General features: G+C 31.6%; 4 protein-coding genes across 6 annotated transcripts; 3 read left to right on the plus strand and 1 right to left on the minus strand.

The window, feature by feature from the left end:
- Positions 1–2491: 2491 nt before the first annotated feature.
- Positions 2492–3998, plus strand: LOC105631715 (epi-neemfruitin B synthase L1AT). The gene has a single exon (XM_012213887.2). It carries the CDS (start codon positions 2517–2519, stop codon positions 3813–3815), a length of 1299 nt encoding a protein of 432 aa, XP_012069277.1. The 5' UTR covers positions 2492–2516; the 3' UTR covers positions 3816–3998.
- Positions 3999–4092: 94 nt separating this feature from the next.
- On the minus strand, positions 4093–9283 carry LOC105631577 (tobamovirus multiplication protein 1). Of its 2 annotated transcripts, XM_037635239.2 has the most exons (12): positions 9128–9283; positions 8703–8980; positions 7141–7231; positions 7008–7060; positions 6298–6390; positions 6136–6207; positions 5932–6004; positions 5624–5669; positions 5478–5541; positions 5069–5122; positions 4904–4981; positions 4093–4438 (listed from the first exon to the last, which is right to left on the minus strand). In XM_037635239.2, the coding sequence occupies exons 2-12, from the start codon at positions 8868–8870 to the stop codon at positions 4346–4348; spliced, it is 885 nt and encodes a 294-aa protein (XP_037491167.1). In that variant the 5' UTR covers positions 8871–8980; positions 9128–9283; the 3' UTR covers positions 4093–4345. The 2 variants fall into 2 exon arrangements, with proteins under 2 accessions (XP_037491167.1, XP_089578654.1); XM_089722528.1 differs by lacking the exon at positions 9128–9283 and having other exon boundaries at positions 8703–9094.
- A 2517-nt stretch (positions 9284–11800) lies between these two features.
- Positions 11801–21122, plus strand: TOC64-V (translocon at the outer membrane of chloroplasts 64-V). 2 transcript variants are annotated; one of them, XM_012213745.4, is made up of 13 exons: positions 11801–12228; positions 12609–12761; positions 12862–12986; positions 13621–13746; positions 15196–15378; positions 15571–15715; positions 17076–17244; positions 17912–18046; positions 18176–18376; positions 19510–19637; positions 19733–19784; positions 20322–20391; positions 20677–21122. In XM_012213745.4, exons 1-13 carry the CDS (start codon positions 11981–11983, stop codon positions 20757–20759), a joined length of 1818 nt encoding a protein of 605 aa, XP_012069135.1. In that variant the 5' UTR covers positions 11801–11980; the 3' UTR covers positions 20760–21122. The 2 variants fall into 2 exon arrangements, 1 of the variants encoding a protein (XP_012069135.1); XR_002284100.3 differs by lacking the exon at positions 19733–19784 and having other exon boundaries at positions 20677–20695.
- A 246-nt stretch (positions 21123–21368) lies between these two features.
- On the plus strand, positions 21369–23910 carry LOC105631716 (alpha/beta-Hydrolases superfamily protein). Its single transcript, XM_012213888.4, has 4 exons — positions 21369–22253; positions 22368–22460; positions 22624–22691; positions 23675–23910. The coding sequence occupies exons 1-4, from the start codon at positions 21630–21632 to the stop codon at positions 23847–23849; spliced, it is 960 nt and encodes a 319-aa protein (XP_012069278.1). The 5' UTR covers positions 21369–21629; the 3' UTR covers positions 23850–23910.
- Positions 23911–25066: the final 1156 nt, after the last annotated feature.

A 25066-nucleotide genomic window follows, 5' to 3' on the forward strand; every position in this document is an offset into this window, starting at 1 on the left:
ATTAATTATTGCAAAAGAAAGAAAACAAATATTTTTTTTATTAATGAAATAAATTTATTATATAGTTATCAATTATTGACTAAAGAAAATGAAAAGTTTTATAATTTGATTTCTTTAAATTAGATAATTAAATTTTATAACTAATATGTTTAAATATAATCAATGAATTAAATAATAATTCATCAAGAGAATTTGCATCTACTAATGAAATTTTGAAATCAAGAGACTGTATAATTAAAATTTAAAAATAAAAATTCTAACTAATTTATAGTAGTACCATGAAAGAACTAAAGTTAATTTACGCTTAAAATTTTTTAGTCTTGTTCATTCCATTTGTAAAGGAATGTAAAAAGTCATCTATCAAAGAGGGACAAAAAAAAAGTACAAAAAACCACAAATTCCACGGTTTCTTATCCAATTAGTATTTCTGATAAGCATCAGAAACAAAATTTTGAATTTTATTTAGCTAAATTATGTGGAAAATATTTTTAAAACTTATTATAAAACTCAACTTGTTTGGTTGGTAGGAAACTTCATAGACATTGTCAATAATTTAGCATTTATAAATTGATTTTTGCTATGTAATCGTTAGTTTTTGGGCATTGTTCAATGCTTTTAGCATGGATAATGGTTTAAAAAATTTGGTAGTCTACCATTTTTGAGTTGGGTGTCAACGGCCCAAAAGCTACGCCAACACGGAATATACAACATGTTTGTCTAGTTGGAATCCACCGCTCCGTGTATAGACTAAATCAATAATAATAATAATTTTTAAAATTATTATTATTATTATTTTTTTTTTGCTCAATGTATAGTCAGAAATACATATAACCAATGATTTATAGTTCAGTTATTTATCTCTTCAGTTTGTTAAAAGAGATCATAAAAATAGACGGAGGAGATTACATTCTTCATGGTATGGTTGTGAAATTCAAACATTAATGAATATGGTGTGAAAATATTTTTTCAGTTTGGAATTGAAAATCTCCAATTGATTATAATTTAAAATTCAAGGCCGGATTTTGATTTAAGCTTTTTTTTTTTAATCAAAATATCCGAGATTAATTAAGAGTTGTACATTTTCTATATCTAACGAGATTAATCTCATTAATAAAGATATGAGTCGTACTTTTTCTCATATAATTAAGAGATAAGATTGCAATTAAGGTTAAGGACATATGGCAAAAGTCAACATTTTGAGCCGACCACTCAATTTATATAATGGAAATATTAGCTTTATAGCCGGTTGATGTGTTTGGATGACTTTAAGCATATTAAATAGGGAGTTTTCCAATATCATTCTGCTGAGTTGAATCGCTCTATTCTCCAATCATGCTATACTTCTAGATATTGCATCTAATATTAGAAAATTAAGAAATTAAATGTGCTTTCAAAATAAAAAAAAAAATTGTCTATTAACCTATTGATTGTGGCTCAGTTGACAACGCAAGCTGAACATGTGAAAAGAGCTCTCATATTCTATTCCCACTAAACACATTTGTATAGAGGGGGTGAAAAGTCCTAGCTGAATCTATTCCCACTAAATACATTTGCATGGAGGGGTGAAAAGTTCTAACTGTGACTAAGCCATAAGCTGGATTTAGTCGAACCTTGATACAAATAAAAAAGAAAAGTAAGTTTACCTTTGTAGAATGAAAAGAATAACAAAGTACTTCTTAATTTTAGCTAAATTATTTTTTATTTTATCTAATTAATTCAGTCTTAATAATTTTATATCCATTAATTTACAACTAAAATAGGGGGCAAAAGAGTTTAGTAGATATAAAATTGAAAAAAACTATCTAATAGAACTTAATCTTTTAAGAAAATGGCATATAGTAATAGACGAAGATATGAGGTGATATATGTATTTACCAGTAGGCTATATCTTGGTATGCAATAAAAATAGATTTCTTTTAATATCAATCACTATTAATTTGGTGTATGAGAATATTGGGAAAAAAGATGGACAAAATAGTAAAAATATGTGACCTTTTTTTTAAACGGCAATCAACAATTAACCATGTGTAATCTGGATGCAGGTAAATCATAATAAAGAGTACTTGCAAAAGTTGATCACTATGCTTATCCTCCACAACGCAAACTTTTCCGGTTAGTCTCTTTGCCTCTAAAGGCATGTGGAATTAGTCGATTTACCATGGATCGTAAAAACAGACATAGACTTGGACAGCTCGTGGAATTATATAAAAAGAAACTTTTACCCGTGTGTATGAGAAGTGGATGTATATGGTTACATTACATCAGCATGGAGCCAGTCATCCCAAATGTTCATCTAAAAAAATCAACGACCAGAAATGTCAAGAGCCGGCTTGTTTTGTTATAAGAGGATGTATATATGAGGATCTTTCTAGTTCAATGTCAAACAAATATGTATGTTCAAAAGCAAAGAAATATTATTTACTAATAAAAAACACCCAACTGTTATTTATAGGCATAAGGAGGCTGAGGATCTTAAGCCAGTTCTCTTTTGAAAAACTAAAACAAAGAAAGAAAAAATGGAAGTACAAATCATTTCCAAAGAAAAGATCAAACCTTCTTGTCCAACACCAGACCACCTAAAGACTCACAAGCTTTCCATTATCGATCAATTAGCTATTCAATGCTATGTTCCTGTTATTATTTTTTATTCACCATCCCATAATCAAGATTCTAGCCAAATATCAACTCAGCTCAAGAAATCATTATCAGAAACATTAACCCATTTCTACCCTCTCGCAGGAAAAGCTATAAATGGTTCTTTTATTGATTGCAATGATGATGGAGCAAGTTTTGTTGAAGCAAACATTGTTGGTGACATGTCTATGGTACTTAACCAATCTAAAATTGAATTGTTGCGGTTGCTTTTACCTAGTAAGCTAAATGAGAATTTTGCTGAAAAAGAAATAGTTTCTGTTCAAGTTAATTATTTTACTTCTGGTGGGATAGTTATTAGTGTTTGCATTAAGCATTTGATTGCTGATGCATCAACAGTAGCTTCTTTTGTTGAAGTTTGGGGTAATATTGCTCGTTGTGCGACTAACAGTGTTTCTAATGGCATAATCTTTGACCGTACTGGTCTTTTTCCTCCTGTTAATAATAAAATAGAAGGTTTATCATGGGTTGAAGGTTCGTTATTACCTGAAACTGTGACTAAGAGGTTTTTGTTCGACGGTTTGAAGATTGCTGCACTAAGAGAAATGATTAGCAATGGAGTTTCTGTTGATCAACCGACACGTTTTGAGGCAGTTTCTGCACTTATTTGGGGTGCTTCTATATCTGCAGCAAGAGAAAGCGAAGAAAACGTTGACTCTCATGTAGCAGTAACTGTTGTAAATTTGAGAAAGAAATTGAATCCAAATTTACCACAACAGTGTATAGGAAATATCTGTCAGGTAGCAATAGCAAAATCTGCAATAGAGAAATCAACAGATTACAGAGAACTAGTGAGAAAAATTCGCAAGTCGATTGGGGTTTTAGATGATGGGTATGTGAGAAAGTTTCACGCAGAAGGAAAATGGTTTGATTTTGTGAAAAAATTAGTGGAAGAGCCAGGCAATAATTATAAGGTTAAACAGTTAAATTTTAGCAGTTGGTGTAGATTTCCTTTCTATGGAGTTGATTTTGGTTGGGGAAAGCCCATTTGGGTAAGTACTGTAATGGAGCAAGAAAATGGTGTCATTTTCTTGGATACTATTGATGGGCAAGGAATTGAAGCATGGATAAGCTTGTCCAGAGAAAATATGGATAAATTTGAAAAAAACCCAGAAATTCTTGAATTTGCTACTTTTAATCGAAGCACAGTGAAGATTGATTAAAGTGCAAATAAGGATTCTGGACCTTCTGGTTGTCCAGGCCACTTTTCTTAAGATGCCTGCCTATAGGCATAAAAATGAAAGGCATTTTTTCTCTCATTTCCTGTTCTTTTCCTTTGTATGCTAGTCCTGTTTACTACGAAGATCCTTCATTTTGAATTTTAAGAAACCAGGCCAAAACAATTCAAGGGGAAACAAGGATTATTAAATCAAAATAACTCATGTCTTATCCTGCAAAGCAAACCTAAATGAGTAAAAAAAAAATAAGGGACAGGTAAGATACAGAATTTGAATAATACCTCCAAATAAACTAATCCAGCAAAAGAGTGCATTTAACACAAAAGTACACTGTGAAGTACTCAGAATAGAATATACATGAGAGAGAGAGAGAGATGTAAGTTCCGCTGAAAGTGTAAAAAATTGAACAATAACTTGAGCAATCAAAGAATCGTCTCTAGCTTTCCTTTTTGTTTTGGTCTTAAATCTATTGAAACAGTTAATTCTTGATAATGCTTGCAACACAGTGCGACTGCTTATCTTATGGGATGATATTGATCAGAGATACGCTTCGGAGGCAGCTTCCGCAAGATGAACAGCACCATAGCAGACGGTACAACCTCCACCAACTGCATATATTTAAGGGAAAAAGAAAAACAACGAAGAAAAATATATGAGGACAAAATGTATAGAATGCAAAATCTTATTTCTGTCCTGTTTACCTAATAGTTTTTGAATGCGATGATGATCCAATAGGACATTTTCCAAGAAAATGCTATTAGAAATCTTTGACTAGCTGTTTCATAATTTAAATGGAAGCAGAGGTATTGTTCTAAACTTTTGATGATTAGCTATTCTTTCTTTTAGTTTTTTTGTTAAATCGATAAGCATTTCATTTTTGTATATTCTAAAACAAACGAGTTAAGGAATTATTTTTCTTCCCCATGCAAGAATGAGCCAAATTGTATTTTAATGGTCAAATATTTGCCATTTGAATTTGTTATGATAATCTGCCACCACTTCTGGTTTAATTTGGTAAAGGCAAGGATGTACAATAATGAAAGATTTTATTTCCATAGGGAGACGAAACTTACCATGTAATAAATAAGATTAAGAAGAGGATGATCTAGAACATCAAGATCAGCTTTCTTGTCAAAGGCTGAAATGCAAACCTAAAACATAGACCGAAAAAATGTCTTCACCCGAATATGCAAAATTTTAAAATAAAACTTGCAAAAGTCTAGTCAAATGGAACTCACCACAAAACATCTTATCAAGAAACAAGTGAAGCAAATTCCAGTCACAAATCCAACCTGCCATTTAAAAGAGTTGGTCATTCAGAGTTTTTATACCCAAAGATGCAAAGAAGTATCAGAGAGAATTGAATATTAACCAACCATGTAAAGAGTAAGTGTTAAAAGAGTTCAGTTCTATCAAAGTTAAAGCAGTTAAGAAGGGGAAAGCAAAGCTCTCAATCTCATTGAAAAACATTACCCTTCAAGAAAACAAATTATTAGGAATACATGTTTAACAGAAGAAATGTCCTTGTCTACTCTTTTGACAAAATCTTTTCAGAATTATTTAAAATTCAACTCATTGAAAATACTATAATATGGATGGGTAACTTTGAGCTATAGCACAAAGAAGATAGATGCCTCTGGTACAAACCTCATAAAGCTTCTTTTGACGACCTCTAGATTCAATGGGGAATCGCCTCAGCATGACAAACAGCCTAAAAGCCAAAACCAACTTGAGTATCATATACATTTGCAATAAGAAACGTTGAAATTTCTAAGGTTGACACCAACTATTACCTCCCACCATATATCAAGAATCCCAGAGCTATGCAGAATGAAATTACTACAGAGGAAATTAAAAAAAAGTCAATATTTTCCCTCATATATATGAACAACCTGCTAGAAATTTACTGAACTGGTCGAATTGATGGCTTCATCATTAACCTATTATAATTCTATATGCAAGCCCATAAGATTTACAGTTCAAATCACATCACTAGTTTAGATCACAAAGATGATATGGGGAAAAATGAAGGAAAACAAGTATACGAAGACTCAATTGAGGAAAAATAAATATCACTTTGATCATTGCTGACAAAAATGACCTGAAAAAAAGAGTTTTGCTAGTTCCTCCCCCATTGGACTTCCGCTTAATCTAATGTATATCCAGATACATGCCTGTCATCATGACAGAATAATTAAGCATCCACCAAAGGCTTATGAAGAGCAACTTGAAAAATATGGTTAGCCTATTTTCCTTGGAGCCAAGATGTAACTAATAATTATGGAATTGTGTGATTGTTTCACACCTGCGTGAAGTATATGAATCCATTGATGATGTAATAAGTTGGCCTGAGTTTATCAATGGGAAGGCTTCTTGCCTAAAGCAACGACATTAGGAATTGTCAGCATTCGTTGAAGCAAGATAGCAACAAACATGAAATTCATGGAAACAAATGAAACTGGTATACCTGGTGATATATCTCAGCCCAAAACAGGACTAATAATGTATATGTCGAAAAGAATAGAAGACTAGGAAGATCCAGAAGCACAATTTCAAGGGCCTGCATAGAGATGATGTTTGATGCAATGCAGATGAAAAAAGTAAGATTAAGTGAGGTGCAACAGAAATTGGATTAACCATTTAAGAAATCATATATTGTAGAATCATATTCACTTTCAATTCAGGAAAGCAGAAAATAAAGCAAAGAAGCTTTAGAGAAACTGAAAAGCAGGGAAAACAGGTTGCCGAAAAATTTACTAGATATACGTTTCTTCATTTTATCTGGTGCATTATGTGACTACCCTGTCAACCTCCTTGGCACACATATAAGTTTCACAAGATTAATCATGTATTAGGACAAAAAAGAGAGAGACACAGCTCACTTTTCACCTGGAAGTTATACCACGAAATAATAAATATACCTATATTTTTCACCTAAGTAATTTATTATATCATCGAAAATTTTCATGAATAAATTCATTTACAAAGTCCAGATACATTCAAGCTTAGTAATCTCATCTGGTAGAATAATTGTTATTTTTAGTCTCCAAGCCAGAAGATGGCAGTGATTATGAAGAAGATGAAACTGGTGTCTTATACAAGGAGTGAGCAGATGTTACATACTTTTCTTTTAGAGATATGAGCTCAAAAAATTAGATATCTAAAAGAGAAACTTACCTTTGGTCTAACACGAAACACATCCTTATACAGACCAAAGAGGATAGCCCTCACTGTCAAAAAGAAGTTTGGTTTTAGCAAGCTTAAACAACTTGTTAAGGCAAATCTGTGATAAATAAAGCATGGCCCTTACATCCATTCACAACAAAATTCATCAAGTGGAAAACCTTTTGCGTTGTCCATCCATATTCTGGTACTCTTAATTGGATGCGGAAAAGTTGTAGCTGAAAATTATACAACATCAGTGCTATTGAAAACATATGCTGTGTTCTTTTCCGGATCAGGAGGATAGTGAGTGTAAATAGGGGGAAAAAGAAAAAAAATAGAAAGAATATATACCGGCTATCATTTCCATAAATATTATAGCAAGAAAATAATAAATTTAAAGAAAGGTCATAAACCAAGACCAAGGACAAATACAACAATCATAAGTCCATTTTAGCCTCAATACTATGAAAATGCAACAGGGCGTTATCCTCATGATGGCATCACTAAGTTGAGTATTTTACTAATACATGGGATTGAAGTTTTCCAAAATAAAAAATAACCAAAGAAGAAAAAGAAGAAGAAATTTAAAAAATTATTAGGTTCTTTAAAAGTACATGGAGAAATACACCCACACATTAAGAATGCATATATTTATCTCTGGAATCCTAATAAAAAAGGATCTTCAATGAAATAATCCCAAAACAACCTATATGAATAGTCAACTCGTGAAGAAAGCTGTCAACTAATATACAAAGCAAAGAGGGAAAGAAAATTTAATAAGAAAAGGAGAATTCATTAGATTTAGACATATCTTCTCAGAAGCAAACATGCCTACTTCAAATGCCATCGGAAGATGAATCACAACTTGGTCGATCGTAAGATTATATGTACTGAAGGAAGACGAAGAATCTTTCTAGCAAATTATAAAGAATAAACAAAAAAGTAATCGGATCAAGGTTTCTCTTCTGTTGTGGACTGAACAAGAGTAAATTGGTTAAAGATTAATGTACAATTTCATATGTTTGAGCTTGGCTCAATTAAGAGGCAAGAGTGCATGCAATCTCTTAAACCAAAGAGCAAGACAAGCTCAAGCTATTCAGCTCGTCCAACACCTTTTATGTGTTTAATTATGAATACAGTAATAACTATATCATGGAGACATAATCAAGAATGTATAACAGAAACATTTTGGAATTACTAGTTCCACTAGGCCTAAGAAAATTGTTGCCAAAAGGCAGATTTTGCTTAACTTTACAATAGTGCCTTCAAATATTTCCTAGTAAATGCAATATAGAAACAAATATATAACCAGTTGAATTTGACCTGAGATAAGGTTAGTTAATTAGTTAAACATTGAAAATGACTTTTCTCTAATTAAATATATATAACATGTCCATTCTATAAATAACCAAAAACCAATTAATGATTTTTCTCAAGTATATATATCTTACAAGTCACAAGACTATACCTTTCATTAATTGACACTTTCAAAAGTGATAATAAGAACAAAATTTCAATAAATATAGAAAATCAAGAAACAGATTTTTACAAAAAAAAGTTTACTCTTTTTTCTTTTGCATAATAATACAACTCAAGAAAATGGAAATGAAGGGTAAACCCATCATTACTAGTTAGAATCAACAAGAAAAGCCACAAACATTAAAAAAATAAAATAAAACAAAAGCGAAGGGGAAAGTTAAAACACACCAGAGCAACAATGGAGACCAATGCATAGGAAACAGACAAGAAGTAGAAAATGCCTCTTTGCCAATCCTTAGACTGATCGATCTCATCCCACCAATGGAATCCATTTCCACTAGTATAAACCAATCTTTCTCCAATCTCAAAACCTTTTGTTCTCAAATTCCACGCCATTGATCACAATTATTATAAGCCTTCAAGAATCAAGAACAAGTAAAGGCTGGTTGGTTTTGTTCTAAGAGAGAAAGGTGGAGTTGGGTTTGGGCCATTTGGATAGAGAAGAGCTGAAACACGTAGAATAGAAATTAGTTACACGCGTTAACGAATAAAAGAACAAAAACAGAAGAGACAATATGTGTTGGTGGCATATTCGTTAATTGCGCAACGGACATCCATAGCTTAGGTAAGATTTGCTTTGTATCGGAGATTACCATGTTGCCATTGCCATTGCCATTGCTTGCCGGTTCTTGATTAAAGCTTTGACAATCTACTTCTTTCTTGCAAGTATCTTTCCTGTTCTGTTCTTTTCTTTCCCTTCCCCCCGGCCTATATCACTTTTTTATTCTTAGAAAATTCGAATAATCTTAATGTTCTTTCCAATTAGAATAACAAATAATTTAGGCTCCATTTCTTGTTGAGTGATAAAAAAAATAATTAATGAAAAATATTTTTTGATAAAAGGAAAAAACTAAAAATCATTTGGAGAATGACTATTTTATAAAAGATTTTCTAGAAATTGATAAAATTATTTTTTATAAATTTAAATTACTGGCTCCATATTTTATATATTTTTGTAATTTCATTCTATTTTAATTCTTGTTAATTTTACTTTAATTTTGATTTTTATGGCAAAAGTATTTTCAATTATAATTAAGTATGAAATTGAAAATAAAAAAATATGTCTAACCGATAAAAATTTGAAAAAAAAATTCATTAATCTAAATAAATAATGTTAAACATATTAATTTTTAATATAAATGTGCTAATTAATAATTTAATAGCATAATTTTTCCTTACCAAAAAAAAATTCAAATATGGTATAAAATTAAATTAATAGAATATAATTTACATCATGTACTTTTAAAGATGAAACTATCGTGATTATAGCAATTTTTTAGACTGATCATATAGTTAAATCTTTATTAATTAATAAAAAATAAATAAATATTTTATTAATATTTTAATTTCACATATCTTAAATATCACATTTTTAAATTTATAAATATGTAACCAACTAGATATAAATATAATTTGGTATTCAAATGATATTTAAAATTTCATTTTACTATTAATTTTTTTAAGAAAGATAAGTCGATTTCTTTTTATAATTTCATTCTTAATTATAAATAAGAGTATTATTGCTATAAAATGTCGAAATGAGACAAAATTGATAAAAATATCAAAATGGAATGAAATGCAAAAGCCTACAAAATTTAGAATATTATGTATAGTAGGTCAAAATTATTAATTTACAAGTTATTGGCTGCTATATTAATCACCACCAACTATCACCATTGATTATTTTTTACCTTCGGCTCCACCGCTGGTCAATCGCGATTGCTTTACTACAACTTTATCATATTTATGCCTTTTAATTCTAATTTCTAACTATTTTCATAAATTTGTAAATTAAAATTAATTTTCACCATTACAACTAAATAAGTAAATAGCATAAAAATGAGCATTTAGAAAACATTCTAAATAAAATATTTTCATTGTAAAATATTTAAAAATAAATAAATTATTTTTGAAAACAAATGAAAATTATTCTTATTAACTTATGCAGTGATATTATGATGGGTATTGATATTTATTTTTTTATATTAAAGGTGAAGTCATATGAGTATCAATATTTTAAATCACTTATAAAAATTTTTAAATGACAAAAGATAATATTAATTTTGATAAAATTAATTATTTTAAAAATATGATTTTTGCATTATGTGTTAATGAACCATTAATATCGTTATGCGATAAAAGCTAAAACTAATGGATTCATCTCATAAATAATAGGTGATTAGATCAGTGCGATTGAAATACATCTTCGAGTCAGTTTTATATACAAGGTGCAAAATTTCAAATTTGGAGTATCTGCTATTGAATAATCCTTAACTCGATATAAAAATGTGTGTATAAAAAAGAAAAATAACTTAAAAATATCTATTTATCTAGTGTTTTTTTCGAGTTATTTTTCGGGAGAAGCTAGAAACATTATATTCTAGATTTAAAGGAAAAAATGATTTTAAACTCGAATAAAAATTCTTAACAACAGTGGAATAAAATATTTTTAAAGAAAAAAAATTTACATTTGCGGTCTGATTTGTGCTAGTGAATAATAATGGAATATAGATACGAGATTTTATTTCCTATTTTATTCAATATATTAAATATGAATGATAACTTATTTGTTCATTTTAAATGTTTTTAAGGTAATTACACAACGATAAAAAAATTAAACAATCTGAATTCTAAAAATAGAAAGTTATATTAATGAAATTACCAAAATTAATATAAAATTTTAAATATAATTAATATTTTCTTAAATTTTCAAAACCGTATATGAAGTGAAATAAATTTTTTGAAGTAACACTGTGAAATTGATAGTATAAAAAGGCGGATTTGTTATAAATATACTTGAATAAATTTGTTTGTACTAAATTTTGGAAGAACTATGGCCGTATAAGCCTCCAATAAATTTAAAAAAAAAAATTTTAAAGAACTATTTTAAAAATATTTGAAAAATTACCATTTAATCTCTATATTTTAAAGGAAGTTCGATGGTCTAAATATCGAGAAATATAATTGATAATGAAAATCAACTGCAAGTACGTTATACACATTATAGAAAGTTACATTGTTCTAGTATTCTTATCCCAAATTAATCATCACCTTAATAGTTTAATATATTTAAAAATTAATGATAAAATTTTGTTTTTTCAGAAATGGAAGTACAAAATAGTTACATTTGATAAAATGTGGAGATGAAATAGCAATATCCTTCAAAATTGAAACAAATAGTAGATTTATTATTAAAAATAAAAAATTGAAATGAAACAGGAACGACATAGAAAACATTCCTTGTAAACCAAGCCGAAAGAATATTCGCGCGTAACTGCACGACGCCCGCCTAACCTGAACCAAAAACTCTAAGCCCCGGCGTAAGATAGCATCAACCCACAAAAACCCCGAGATCAAAATTGCCCCCCTCCGCCTCCTCTCTAAAACCCTTCCTAAACCCCATTTCTCTCACTTTCTTACTAACTCTCTAACATTTCCTTACAATCATGACAAAGCCACTGAGTCTGATCAAAGAAAATGTCTCGAATCCGAAGGTATGGATGGTGATAGGCGTAACTGTGGCGGGGATCGTGGTGCTAGCGGAGACGCGGAGGCGGAGGCGAAAGGCGACGTTGATGAACCGGGAAGACTTTGGAGCGTTCGTGGAGAGATTCGAGATACTTCCTTTCCCTCAGCCTCCTCCTCCCGCAGCCAAACAATCTCTCTCTGGCCTTACATTTTCTATCAAGGATATGTATGTATCTCTTTCAAGCTATATGTAGTACTTAGTACTTGTTTTTTAAATTTTTTTATGTGTTGAAGTTTATGGATTGTTGAAAAAGGAAGAGAAAATTTTAGGAAAAAAAAGAAAAAAAAAAACATGTTGGCCCCTTAAACTTACTGTTTCTTGTATATTAAATTTATTGTTGTTTGTATATTAAGGATTCTTCCACGTTAAGCACCTATATTTTTTATTTCGGACTTTTTTGATGGCAAAATAAGTTCTTTCATCGTTTTTTCCCTAAAGAAAGATCAGCGGGGGAAAAAAAAATTTGAGGCTCAACGCGAAGAAATAAAAATTGTGTGGGCTTTTCCTGAAGTTTATGACGTGCGGTATTGTTGTTTGTGTTGCAGATTTGATGTGAAGGATTATGTGACGGGGTTTGGGAATCCGGATTGGGGGAGAACGCATGGCGTGGCTGAGAAGATGGCGGTGGTAATGACCGCTCTTTTGAAAAATGGGGCTACCTGCGTTGGCAAGACTGTAATGGACGAATTAGCAATGGGGTAAAATCCTTTCACTTTGTACTTTTATGTGCTATGCATTTTTGCTGGTGTTGTCCAAATTTTGTTGAGCTTATCCTTTTTGTTTTTCTTGTTATATTAGGATAACCGGTGAGAATATGCATTATGGAACTCCTATCAATCCACAAATGCCATCATTTGTCCCTGGAGGTTCTTCTAGTGGTTCAGCTGTGGCTGTTGCTGCTGAGCTTGTTGATTTTGCCTTGGGTAAGTTCATTTGTTTATTGGTTGAATACCAAATTATGATTTAAATTACATCAGATATGCAATTCCAAGGCTAATGGACGTTCCTATATTATTTGAAGTTTATTATAGATTGCTCTTTTTAGATCTTATGTGATCAGAAGATTTGGTTCAATAACTTTTTGAAGAACTCATTCATGTCAAAAATAGTTTGAATTTCTTGGTGTTTTTTCTTAGCGTGAAAATTAGTAATGAGGATGTCAATTTATTTGGTGAGTAACTGTGAAAATGGAGGAAATATTAAAAAAATTGTGATATAATGCAATTATTTTGAAGAATACTTTTTATCACAGTATGTTAAGGGCCTCAACGGGAAATGATCAAAGTTATAATTATATCACATTATAATCTTGAGAAAACTGTTCCACCCACCATGTCAAGTGCACGATTGGCATTCTTATTGTACTACATTCCCACACAATTACCAAATACAGACACCTGATGACATGTTATAATTTGTGAGGATGGTAAACTGCCTTTTCTTATTCTAGCTAGAAGAAAGGGTTCTCTAGGCTCAATCCTATTTCGTGTAGTTCAAATTTTGTAGATGAATTTATGTCTCAATTATGCAAACTCATTATATGAGACAATTTTGCAGGAAGTGATACAATTGGTTGCATTAGAATTCCAGCGGCATTTTGTGGTATCTTTGGTTATCGGCCATCCCATGGGAGTATATCTATGATTGGAGCTATTCCGAATTCACAAAGTCTGGACACCGTTGGTATGGATATATTTACATTATGCTGTAAACATGTTGTAGAAAAAAGAGGTAGAAATTAGTCTATCAAAACTGATATCTAGGTTTCGTAGTTTGGTTGGTCGAGATTTGATTGTGCAAGTGCTTATTCAAGCTCATTTCAAGGTTCTAAATAAAAGTTGACAAACAAGGCTAGACTTGCCTCACAGGTTAATAATTTTGGGATGTCTCCTAAATGATTCTAGCATGATAATTATCATTAGGAGCATAATAAGTCAATTTACTCACAAGCTGTCTGATCTCAACTTGCAAAGTAGTGTTTGGAGTCTAGTTTGAGCATCACATTTTTGGACTTGAGTAGCTGGTAAGCCTACATGATTATTTATTTTACAATATATTTATGTTATGTATAAAATGTAATATTTAAATAAATGCTTTATGCTCATCATTTATTTATGACCATGAAAACGAAACACTAATTTGAGCTTGAACTCAATCACAGTTGCACTTAAATTTAACAGTTCTGTGGAACTTGGCTTTAGTTTTTAATGGTATTGCAAAGAGTTGATTGACCTCAAATGTCTTGAGTATTTCTTCAAGACTTTGAGATGAAAACTAAGATTATAGAGTTTAGTTGAGTTTTAGTGCTACGTTTTACAATTGAGTCAAATTCAAATATTATACTTTATGGATTTGACTGATCTTGATTTTTCTATAATAGATGCCTCAGTAGTTGTCAATATGGGAGAGAAAGAACATTTAGCGTGTGCTTGAATTGGGTTCAGTTGAGGGCTGAATAGGAACTACGGCCCTTTCAGTTTCCTACTCTTCAGGGTATATGGGATGCTTTTGACTTCAGTTTGCAAATTAAGACTGGATTCTAAGACAAGTCCCAATGCAAACTTAAAGAGAATTATGTGATTTATGCAGTATTTGTATCATTATAGTGAGGTTAGCATTATACACCAAATACAATATTTTTGTGTTTGGTTTTGCTTGTTGACATTGTTAGATTTGAGATCAGGCTTGGTTTTTAGCTTGGCCCTTTTATATATTGAGTCCTGGGGTTGTGCTTATTGAATCCTGGGGTTGTGCTCATTGGATTATTGAAGAAGTATTCACATATTTGGCTACGTACTTACCTGTTCTAAACTGCCACATCTGCCCCCTGCTTTTCCTTTTTCTCTATGGCAGTTAAATCTATGTAAGAATTGAAATATTCGAGGCCTATATTTACTTGAGTGGCCTCTTTGCACATGCTTGCGCTCATCTTGCTTGAGTGACCTATTCGCACATGCATGTGTTTTTGTCAGCTAATCTCATTTGATCATTTTGAGTTGCTAAAACATTTCTATGGTAGAAGCTCTCTTACATACTAGTTCTTAGGGTCTTTTAGGACTTCCGTTGTTCTTCTTTACAAATTTTATTTTCTTCCCTGTTTATTTGTTTCTTATCCCTATGACATTGTTTTAGGTTGGCTTGCACGCGATCCTTCTGTATTACATCGTGTTGGACATGCTTTATTGCAATTGAATGCTGTGGAACCCAGAAGGGCAAGGCGCCTTATTTTTGCTGATGATCTTTTTCAGCTTTCTAAAGTGCCTAAGCAGAAGACTGAATATGTTATTAGCAAAGCAATTGAAAAGCTATCTGGGTGTAAGTTTCAACTTCAAGGCTCCTATCTGGTTTTGGTTATGTAATTTCAATGTTATAGTTTATTATCATATTTTAATAATGATATGCAATGATTTCCCACTCAAAATTGTGTGTATTTGTTGGGTTGGAGAAGGAGAGACACTCTAGCTACATGCATCTTGAACTTGCTATGTTGTTGTTTTGATTGCGCAGACCAGCCTCTGAAGCATATGAACTTAGGCCAGTATATTGCCTCAAATGTACAGTCTCTAAAAGGGTTCTGTGAAGAATCTACGCACCTGCAAAATGGAACATCTACTTTAAAAGCTCTTTCATCTGTGATGGTTTCCTTACAAAGGTACTCCAGAATTTTCAACTTTTTTTCCTTGGACTATCTTTTTTCCAACATGTGTGTGCCTGTGCATTGAATAAATCAATGCTATATTGATTGGCATGTGTATCTGAACAGTTTACTTTTTTTTTTTTAAAAATTTGATGTAGTCTTTTGATATTGATTGTGAATTTATGTTTGCACGCTCATTTTAGTGTTTTTATTCCTTTTAAATTGTGCATGTTTATGAATCTCTTTCTCTGGGTGTGTATTGTGGCTCCATTAGCCTTGTTTGAAAAGTTATTGATGTTTTTACTTCCAGAGGTGCTAGATCTATAAGATGGGGCCTCGAAAAAACTACAAGTTAAAACTATTTTGGTATTATTGTGAGAAAAGATGTTGTGGTCTTGAAATAAACTGTCAATAAAAAGACAGAATAATAAGTTTTTTAAAGAATAAAAGCAAATGTCCAAATTATGTACAAAAAAACTAGAGAAACATTAATGTCAACCTGGTATAATCTGCTATACTGAAATTGAAGAATCTTAATTGACTATCTAAAATTACGAGTAGATGTAATCCCTCTCCTGCAAAAGCGATCTCATTGTGCTCCATCTAAACTGGTCAATCGTAAGATAGCTTCAATAGATGCATTTTCTTTCCAGCTGAAAGATGGGTTCTCCATAGTATTGACTGCAGACCATTCAGTGTCCTTGAAAGTATAACTTTTTGATTTTGAGCTTCACTCCTAGTCTGGTTCCTATACCTCCAGATCACTTGTTTTCTGGATAACTGCAACTATGAGAAATGGGGCATCCATATCTATTGGAATCATGTTTCAGTTTTTTATATGGAATTTTGACATGTTAAAGTTATGCATAGAAAGTTGGTCATTAACTTTAGGTCATATGGTATTGCAAACATCGTCTTAGCTTGGCTGTTAGCCTCATTTGTGGTTTATGCCTTACCTTTTGGCTATGTTGCATGGAAATGGAAACCAAGAAATGCGGAAATGCTGAAATAATACGGGGAAATGACATTTAAAGTATTATTTTACTCAGAGAAACGGTATTTTATATGAGGAAACGGATATGTGGAAACATTTTCGAAACGTGGAAATGCCCATGGCTAGAAGTTTCTGTGCATCGTAGCCTTTTGGCAAGTCTTTGGTGGGAAATTGTTTGACAATTCTTGGCTTGTTGATAAATGCTTCTTATTTGCTTTCTAATGCTAGAAGTCAAGCTTGTGCTTTTCATATGGTTTATGTCAAATTCTTTCTTTTCCCTTGTTGCTACCCTTGAATGTGGAAGAAACCACCACATTGCACTTCAATTCTCGTCTAGGTTTCATTTGGACTAACATCTATACTGCATATATTGCTTTTCAGATATGAATTCAAAACAAACCATGAAGAATGGGTTAAATCGGTAAAACCCAAGTTAGCACCTGATGTCTCTAATCATGTTCTTGCAGCTATTAATACTACATATGAGAACATAAAAATGCTATACAAGATTAGATCTGAGATGCGAACTGCCCTTCATAGTCTCCTAAAGGTATTCCTACCTTCTTATTTGTAGTTTTGTCTAGTATTTTGGCTTGATTGCATTCCATTGCAGAAATTGATTTTTTAAACCCGGGCTGGGGGTTGGGAAGAGGAGGGGGGGGGGGGGAGTTATGGTGAAGTTTCTAGGATAAACTCATCTTCTCTTGTGCAACTATCCTCTTTGTTTTTATTTCATCATTACATTGCTGCGCCACCATAGTTGTCATCTGCTTGTCTTTACTCTTTGGATGTCATGAAGTTTCTGATTCTTTCAAAAAGGTTTTTCATGGAAATGACTTTGACTTAGTATTGCAGATAGATCTCTTTTATAAACTTTTGGAACTCATCATATTGCTAGAACATTTGGTAATTTTAGTAGGTCTTGTACTTTATACATGATGCAAAGAAGATTCTTATGCACCATTCAGTAGGTAATGGAAAAATTAAAAAAATTCTATATAAAGAGAAATGAAGCTAGAATTATCACTAAATTAGCTTTATAATGTGTCATAACTCTCTCCTCCTTGTGGAAACAAATATGGAAGCACAATTTGTTGCAAATCTCATATAGCAAGGATTAAACATTTAAGTTGGTTTGGGTTAAATGAGTGGATATGTCTAATATCTATGTTCACATCATGATTGTAATGTGTTTCAGTTCTTATCTTTGTTGACAGGATGATGGGTTGTTAGTTATTCCCACAGTTGCAGATCCTCCTTTTAAGCTTAATACAAAGAAAGTATATTCTACAGCGTCTTATGATAGAGCATTAATACTTTCAAGCATTGCTAGCATGTCTGGATGTTGTCAGGTAACTTGGTATTATTAGTTTCTGGGTTTTTTTTTTTTAATTTTTTTTTTAATCTCTACGGTTTAATTTCGAAGCTGCTTTTAGTCATTATTTTTTATTTATTGTCTTATATTTGTATCCCACTTTCAGGTTACCATTCCCTTAGGAAAGCATGATGGTTTCCCTGTCTCTGTTTCATTTATCTCGTTCCATGGGGCTGATAAGTTTGTTCTTGATACGGTTTTGGACATGTACTCAGCTCTTCAAGAGCAAGTTGGCATTGTTTCTAATTCAGCACCAATACCAGATATCAATGGAAATATTGATGCCTCTGAACTTTTGAAAGAAAAGGTTGGTTTTCCTATTTCACACGTTATTGCTTCATCTTACTTCTACCAGTTCTTTGTTTTTTAAGAAGGATCCTACCAATAGTTTTTGGAATGAGTTTTGTTTGCATTTCCTTTTCTTAGTTCCCTTTCCTTTCTCTACTGCCTTGTAGTCTATTTAAGTTGCTCTTGATGTAATATCAATTTGGGCTGTTTTTGCTCAAGAAGCACCTTTCTACAGTTCTATGCATAAAATTGTGGGATTGTAACAACAGTATGGTTTGTCAACGAAACTCTTTCACTGAGCATGCGCCATCCTTTCCAAAGGTCCCAAACTGAGTTTTTAACTGTTACTATACTTTTGCTTGATAAGTTGGCTTTTTATTCATTCATGCAGATAATTTCTGCTTATATATAAATATAGCCATGTAGTGTCTTGTTGGCTAGGCACAGATTGTAAATTGAGGCCTTGCATTTGCTTCTAATGCATTTATTTGGAAGTTAAGTTATCCAATTGCCAATGAATGGCATGATTTGATATTTAAGATGCAGATTGGAAACACCCACAACTAATACCATTACCTCCTTTGTTCCCTCTACTTTAAACCATGCAATTTTGGGTTTATGTAATTGATGGACTGATGTTGTCGTTCTCTTTATATATATTGCCAATGGCTTTGGATCATCTTGGACCTTGGGGAATATTTGATTTATAATTTCCATGTAAAATTCTCCTTCCATTTCAACAAATGTTTTGCTTACTTTTCTATTCTTGAAAATTTCTCCTTTGTGGCTTTGTCATAGGTAGCTGTGCTTTATCTTTTGTCTGATTTGTTAGTGAGGACATAATTGTATTAACAGTCCTATTTATGTGGTTGTTTTGCACTGTCTATGTGTATTTTACACTTATGGCCTGTTTAGTAGTTTTTTAATGCATAATCTGCGGAAGGTGTTCCATTTACATTTCTGATGTCAACTTTCACCCTCATGGACCCTTTAACTGTATGATTCTTTTGGCGTAACTTTGTTGCCAAAATCTTCTACGAGATACATTGGAAGTCCCTTATGACCAGCTATTAGGTGGCTTTGTCATTACACATTGATAAAATGAAATGAATAAAGTTGTTTTTGGTTTTACTGATGAAGAATTCATTCCAGGGGAATGCTGCATTTAAGGGGAAGCAGTGGAATAAGGCTGTCAATTACTACACTGAAGCTATTAAGTTGAATGAGTTAAATGCAACTTATTATTCCAACCGGGCAGCAGCTTTCTTAGAATTAGGATGGTATGATATTTTGTCAAATTTTAACTTTTATTTTTGCTACATTGCTCTGTACATAACTTGCTTGTTTACATACCAATTGCTTTCAACATATGCAGCTTTCAACAAGCTGAAGAAGATTGCAGTAAGGCAATATCACTTGATAAAAAGGTGATTGGATCAACCTGGGAGATTACTTTGCCAAACATTCTTTTCTAATATTTTTATTACTCCATAAAACTTTTAGCAACTACAATTGGAGACAGAAAAGGAAAAAAAAAAAGTCCTGTTTTCTTGAAGCATCATACATATTTAGTTAGATTATAATGGTCTTCACTCAGGACTTTTTGGATGATAATATAATTTAAATAGGAGTAATATGAACCTAGAGCAGTTGTTTCTATTTTTTAATTAATTAATTTTATGATGGATCATGACATTATCTGAAATGGGGAACAAATCTGTAAGAGAAACAAAAATTGTCTAGCATATGCTTTCCATCAACTGCCATATGTAGTCCTTGATATTGGAGTTTTAGTTGTATTATACTCTCTGAACATTGTGCAATAGAATGTTTTGGGCATGAAGAAATTTATATCCCATTTTTCTTCCATAAGTGGTAAGTACTAACTAGGAGGTTTACCACTCAATATTAGATAGACAAAATGTTGATTGGTGATATTGACAATGATCTGTCTTTCTTTGCAGAATGTAAAGGCATATTTGAGGCGTGGAACAGCTAGAGAATCACTTCTTTTCTATAAAGAGGCTGCTCAAGGCGAGTCTTCATTTTATGCAGTTATAAACTGTGCATGCTGTGTGTTTTCCAAGTTTAGGAAATTTACATTAATTCCATACATGTCATATGAAAGCCTTTATCATCTGCTACTGTAATTTAATGAATGATCAACATAACAAGGTAATCTTCCAAGTCTATGAGACGTGAAATGCTAATCCTAGGTCCATACAAACATGGAGAGGCACATATCTCTATTTGTATTTAGTCTTGTTTCTATTTCCTCCCTTATTTCTTACAAGAAATTTCATTTCTTGGTATTTACAGATTTCAAGCATGCTCTTGTTCTTGAGCCGCAGAATAAGGTTGCTAGTCTTGCTGAAAAAAGACTGAGAAAATTGATGAGTTGATGCTTCACTCTTTCCTCCTCAGTCCTCACTCAGCGCCAAAATGTATAAGCATTGATGAAGATCCAATCCAAAGTGCATTTTCCTTTAGATGCTACAATTTTGAGTTAAAAAAGGAACAAAAAGAAAGAGAGAGATGTTCTGTGCATAGCGTTTTATCACATTCAATGTATTTTTACTTTGAAAGTTCTTAGATGAGATTAAAGACAGCAGTGGCTGTTTTAATTGTATTTATGATCATTACAATACAACTCAAAGTTGCATATTGTTCAAGAGGAAAAAGATGCGAGTGCTTACATGTGTACACAATGTTTTCCTTTTTTAAATATCTATCTAATGCCTGGAAAATTTTGCAAGACTATAAAATAGCTTTTGGTTTAATTTTCTATACTGTGAAATTGTAATTTCATATTTGTTGAATTTTTAAAAATTTTTCCCTCATTATAAATAAAGATTATACTAAATAAAAAAATTCAAAAAATTGAAAATTTCTCAACGATTTAATCTTAGAAAAATAAATTCTATTTTAAACTTAAGAAATTAGTTTGATTGTATCAACATGTGAAAATGAAAAGTAAATAACATCTTTAACTATATATATTTCTGTCTAGGCGCCTAATCACCTAAAGTTGGTGGGACTATATATAGTTAAAAATCTTATTTTTGTCCTCAAACCGAACAAGGAATTGGTATTTTAACTTCATTTTGTCAGAACTTACAATCATTCTTGTAATAGTTCCACTCTTTTCGGAGAATGTATATACATAGATCTTCCCTATCTTCAATCATTTTCTTGCTGCTGTGCGAAATCCATGCTTCCTAAATCCACAGCTTCTAATTCTTTTTCCTTTCTCATAATCCATCTTGATCAAAATGGCTAGATGTTTCAGCTTCACCTCTTCTCGCGACTGGTTCTACCGTTACTCCTTTTGCAATGCCGGTCTGCGGTCAACCTCCACCGATCTCTGCGATGGCACCCACATGCATTGTTGGGTACCAAGAACCCCCAAACTCTCAAAACCCAATCTTGTTCTAGTCCACGGCTTTGGAGCCAACGCAATGTGGCAATACGGCGACCAACTCCGTCACTTCACCGCCCGTTTTAACGTCTACGTGCCGGATCTTCTCTTTTTCGGCGAGTCGTACACGTTGAGACCAGAAAGGCATGAGTCATTTCAAGCTAAGTGTTTGATGAAATTACTGGTGAAGCTTGGGGTGCATAAAATACGCCTTGTTGGGGTAAGCTACGGAGGGTTTGTTGGGTATAGTTTGGCGGCGCAGTTTCCTGATGCTGTTGAAAGGATTGTGTTATGTTGTGCTGGTGTTTGTTTGGAGGAAAAAGATATGGAAAGTGGTCTGTTTAAAGTTTCTAATTTAGATGATGCAGCTGATATTTTGTTACCTCAAACACCTGATAAATTAAGAGAATTGATGAAGTTTTCATTTGTTAGACCTGCTAGAGGGGTTCCTTCTTGCTTTCTTGCTGATTATATTGATGTAAGTCGGCATTTTCTTTTCTTTTTATCATATTTTCTTGATGAAATTATATTGACTATATTTTCTAATTTAGAGCATTATTCCTCTTTGTAATCTTTTGATCTTTTTGGACAGGTTATGTGTACAGAATATGCAGTGGAGAAGAGAGAACTAATTCATGCAATACTTAAGAATCGAAAGCTTTCTAATCTACCAAAGATCACTCAGGTTTTACCTTATTCAAATGATTTATCTTCTAATTAATACCTGGAGCTAGCTCTCATTCATTCTGGATATTGTACTTCTAATTAACTTTCTTGTAACTTTCTGGATTTTATCTTCTTTTAAATTTGTTCATCATTTCACTAACATCGTTTCCATATTGAAACAGCCAACCTTGATAATATGGGGAGACCAAGATCAAATTTTTCCTGTGGAACTAGCTTACAGATTACTAAGGTTGAAGCATGACTTCTGCTTCTTTTTGTTATTAATCCTTTTTATATTTCATGCATATAGTTTAGAGTTTGCTCAGTCCTTTCATGATAAATTGACAAGAACATCAAACTCAAATCAATAAAAGTTGTACCACCACCATCACCGTTAAATTCTTATCAAATCGATTAGTAGTATGAATAATTATCTTGTAATTAGACCTGTTAATCCATAAAGCTTGGCACATGAAAAAAAAAAAAATGTCAAATTTCCAAAAACTTGATTTCCTCGGGTCACAAGTTTCTTCACAGATTGAGACTTATGATCCGAATAACGAATAAGTCTACCTGTGAACTACCAAAAGAATAATTGAAAAGAAAGGGTAATTACAATATAGTCTTTAAGGTTTTGCTCAAATACACTGGGTAAGAATTTCAATTTTTAAAATTATACTATTCAGTCCTTATATTATAATTTTGTTACACTATAAGATCTAACCGTTAGTTTTTCTATTAGGTACCTGTGAAAGTCTACAGTAACCCTAAAGATAATTACAATATACTCCTCATGTTTTGGTGAAAAAACTAATAAGGATCTCAATTTTTATAATTTTACATTATTAGGTAATTCTCTTTAAGAGTATTTTTGATATTTCACAACCATTGAATGGAAAAACTAATCTTGGACTTAATAGTATAACAGACTTATAATGTATGGACTAAATAATGTAATTTTGAAAACTGAAGTCCTTATTAATATATTTGATACAAACATAGGAACCGTATAATAATTACTCTTGAAAAAGTTGGATTTGAAATAGATGATAAAAATTTCTCAAAGATACAATTTTACACAGAAAATTGCATATTGTATTAATTTTTTAATCAATTTAAACAATAAGAAAAATTAAAATGTATTTTCCGGTTTTCCAATTTATGCTTCTTTTCTTATGTATAATTATAATTACAATATGGTTTTGGCTAACCAATTAAAATATTGTAATATAGGCATATTGGACGAAGTGCAGACTTAGTAGTGGTTAAGAATGCTGGACATGCTGTGAACCTAGAGAAGTCCAAAGAGTTCGGTAAGCACTTGAAGTCCTTCCTTGTTGATTCGGATTCGCCGCCTGCCACCACCGTATCACTAATGAAGCTCTTCGAGGACAAAAGTTTCCATTAATCGTTAATTCATCCCTAATTCTTGTAATATAATTATTTTTGCTTTTTTTTGTACATTTTTCAAAAAAAAAAAAAAAAAAATTGAATTCCAATCATAAACCTTATGAAATTTTCAAGTGAACCTCATCATTTGTTTTATTCATTTATTTTCAATTAAAAGAAGGATTTATTAATTTAGCTATCTATATAAGTTCATATATATTATCTAGTTCAATTATCCCACAGCCAAAAATATAATATAATCCCTGAAATTTCAAAAAAAATTTTATGGTCCTTTAAAATTTGAAAATTGAAATTGTGGACTTATGGACTTTACTTTTTAACTTTGCATCCTTATGAGATTATGAGATTATTAATTTTTTGAATTATGAGATTATTAATTTAAAAAATGATATTCAAGAATAATAAAAAAAGAAATTTAGGAAGCTAGAAAGTCAAAAATTAAAATTTAAAAGGCCATAAAATTATTTTCACACTTCAGAATAAATCACAAATTTTTAGTATTTTTTTTTTTTAATTCAGAGCTTGAATTATGTATTCACGGGTTATATCTCTCTATTCGGCTTTCCAAAAGGAGGGAAAACGAAAAGCTTTGAGATGTCGATATGTCATTAATTGAAAGATACTAGGTTGTACAAATACATAATCAGCTGATTTCCATTTTCCACCGCAAAATCAACCCACGCTATCATCCAACAAAAATCCTCGCGCATACAGACTTTCTACAAATAAAATTCCCCGTTTCCCACGGCAATTACCCACTTCGTCGTTATTCTCACCGTTACAACTGCCCAGAACCTTCCCATTTCACTTCTCCAACTACCTTTTTCTCATCTTTCTTGGAAGGATTTACAAGACTATTACCGTTCACAGCCGATTCGAAACAAATGAGTGATTCGTAGAATTCATTTATAAATAAATTATAATTAATATTTATTTACAAATGGATTTGTTATTTTTATATATTATAATTTAAAATAAAGAATTCAATTGATTCCATGCAATTATGTTTAGAATAAATTCTTAAATAAAAATTTATTTGTCTTTATTTCTTATGTCACTCTTGACATAATAATTTAATAAAAATAAATAACAAACGCTAATTATATTTATCATGTACAATATAATAACTTACCACTTTTTTATTAAAATATAAATAATACATTTCATATAAATAAGTACACTAATATTCCAAGCTAATTAATTAATTATATAAGC

Source organism: Jatropha curcas, chromosome 6 (genome assembly GCF_041381405.1).
Source record: "Jatropha curcas cultivar XTBG-Jc1 chromosome 6, XTBG_Jcur_1.0, whole genome shotgun sequence".
Classification (NCBI taxonomy): Eukaryota; Viridiplantae; Streptophyta; class Magnoliopsida; order Malpighiales; family Euphorbiaceae; genus Jatropha; species Jatropha curcas.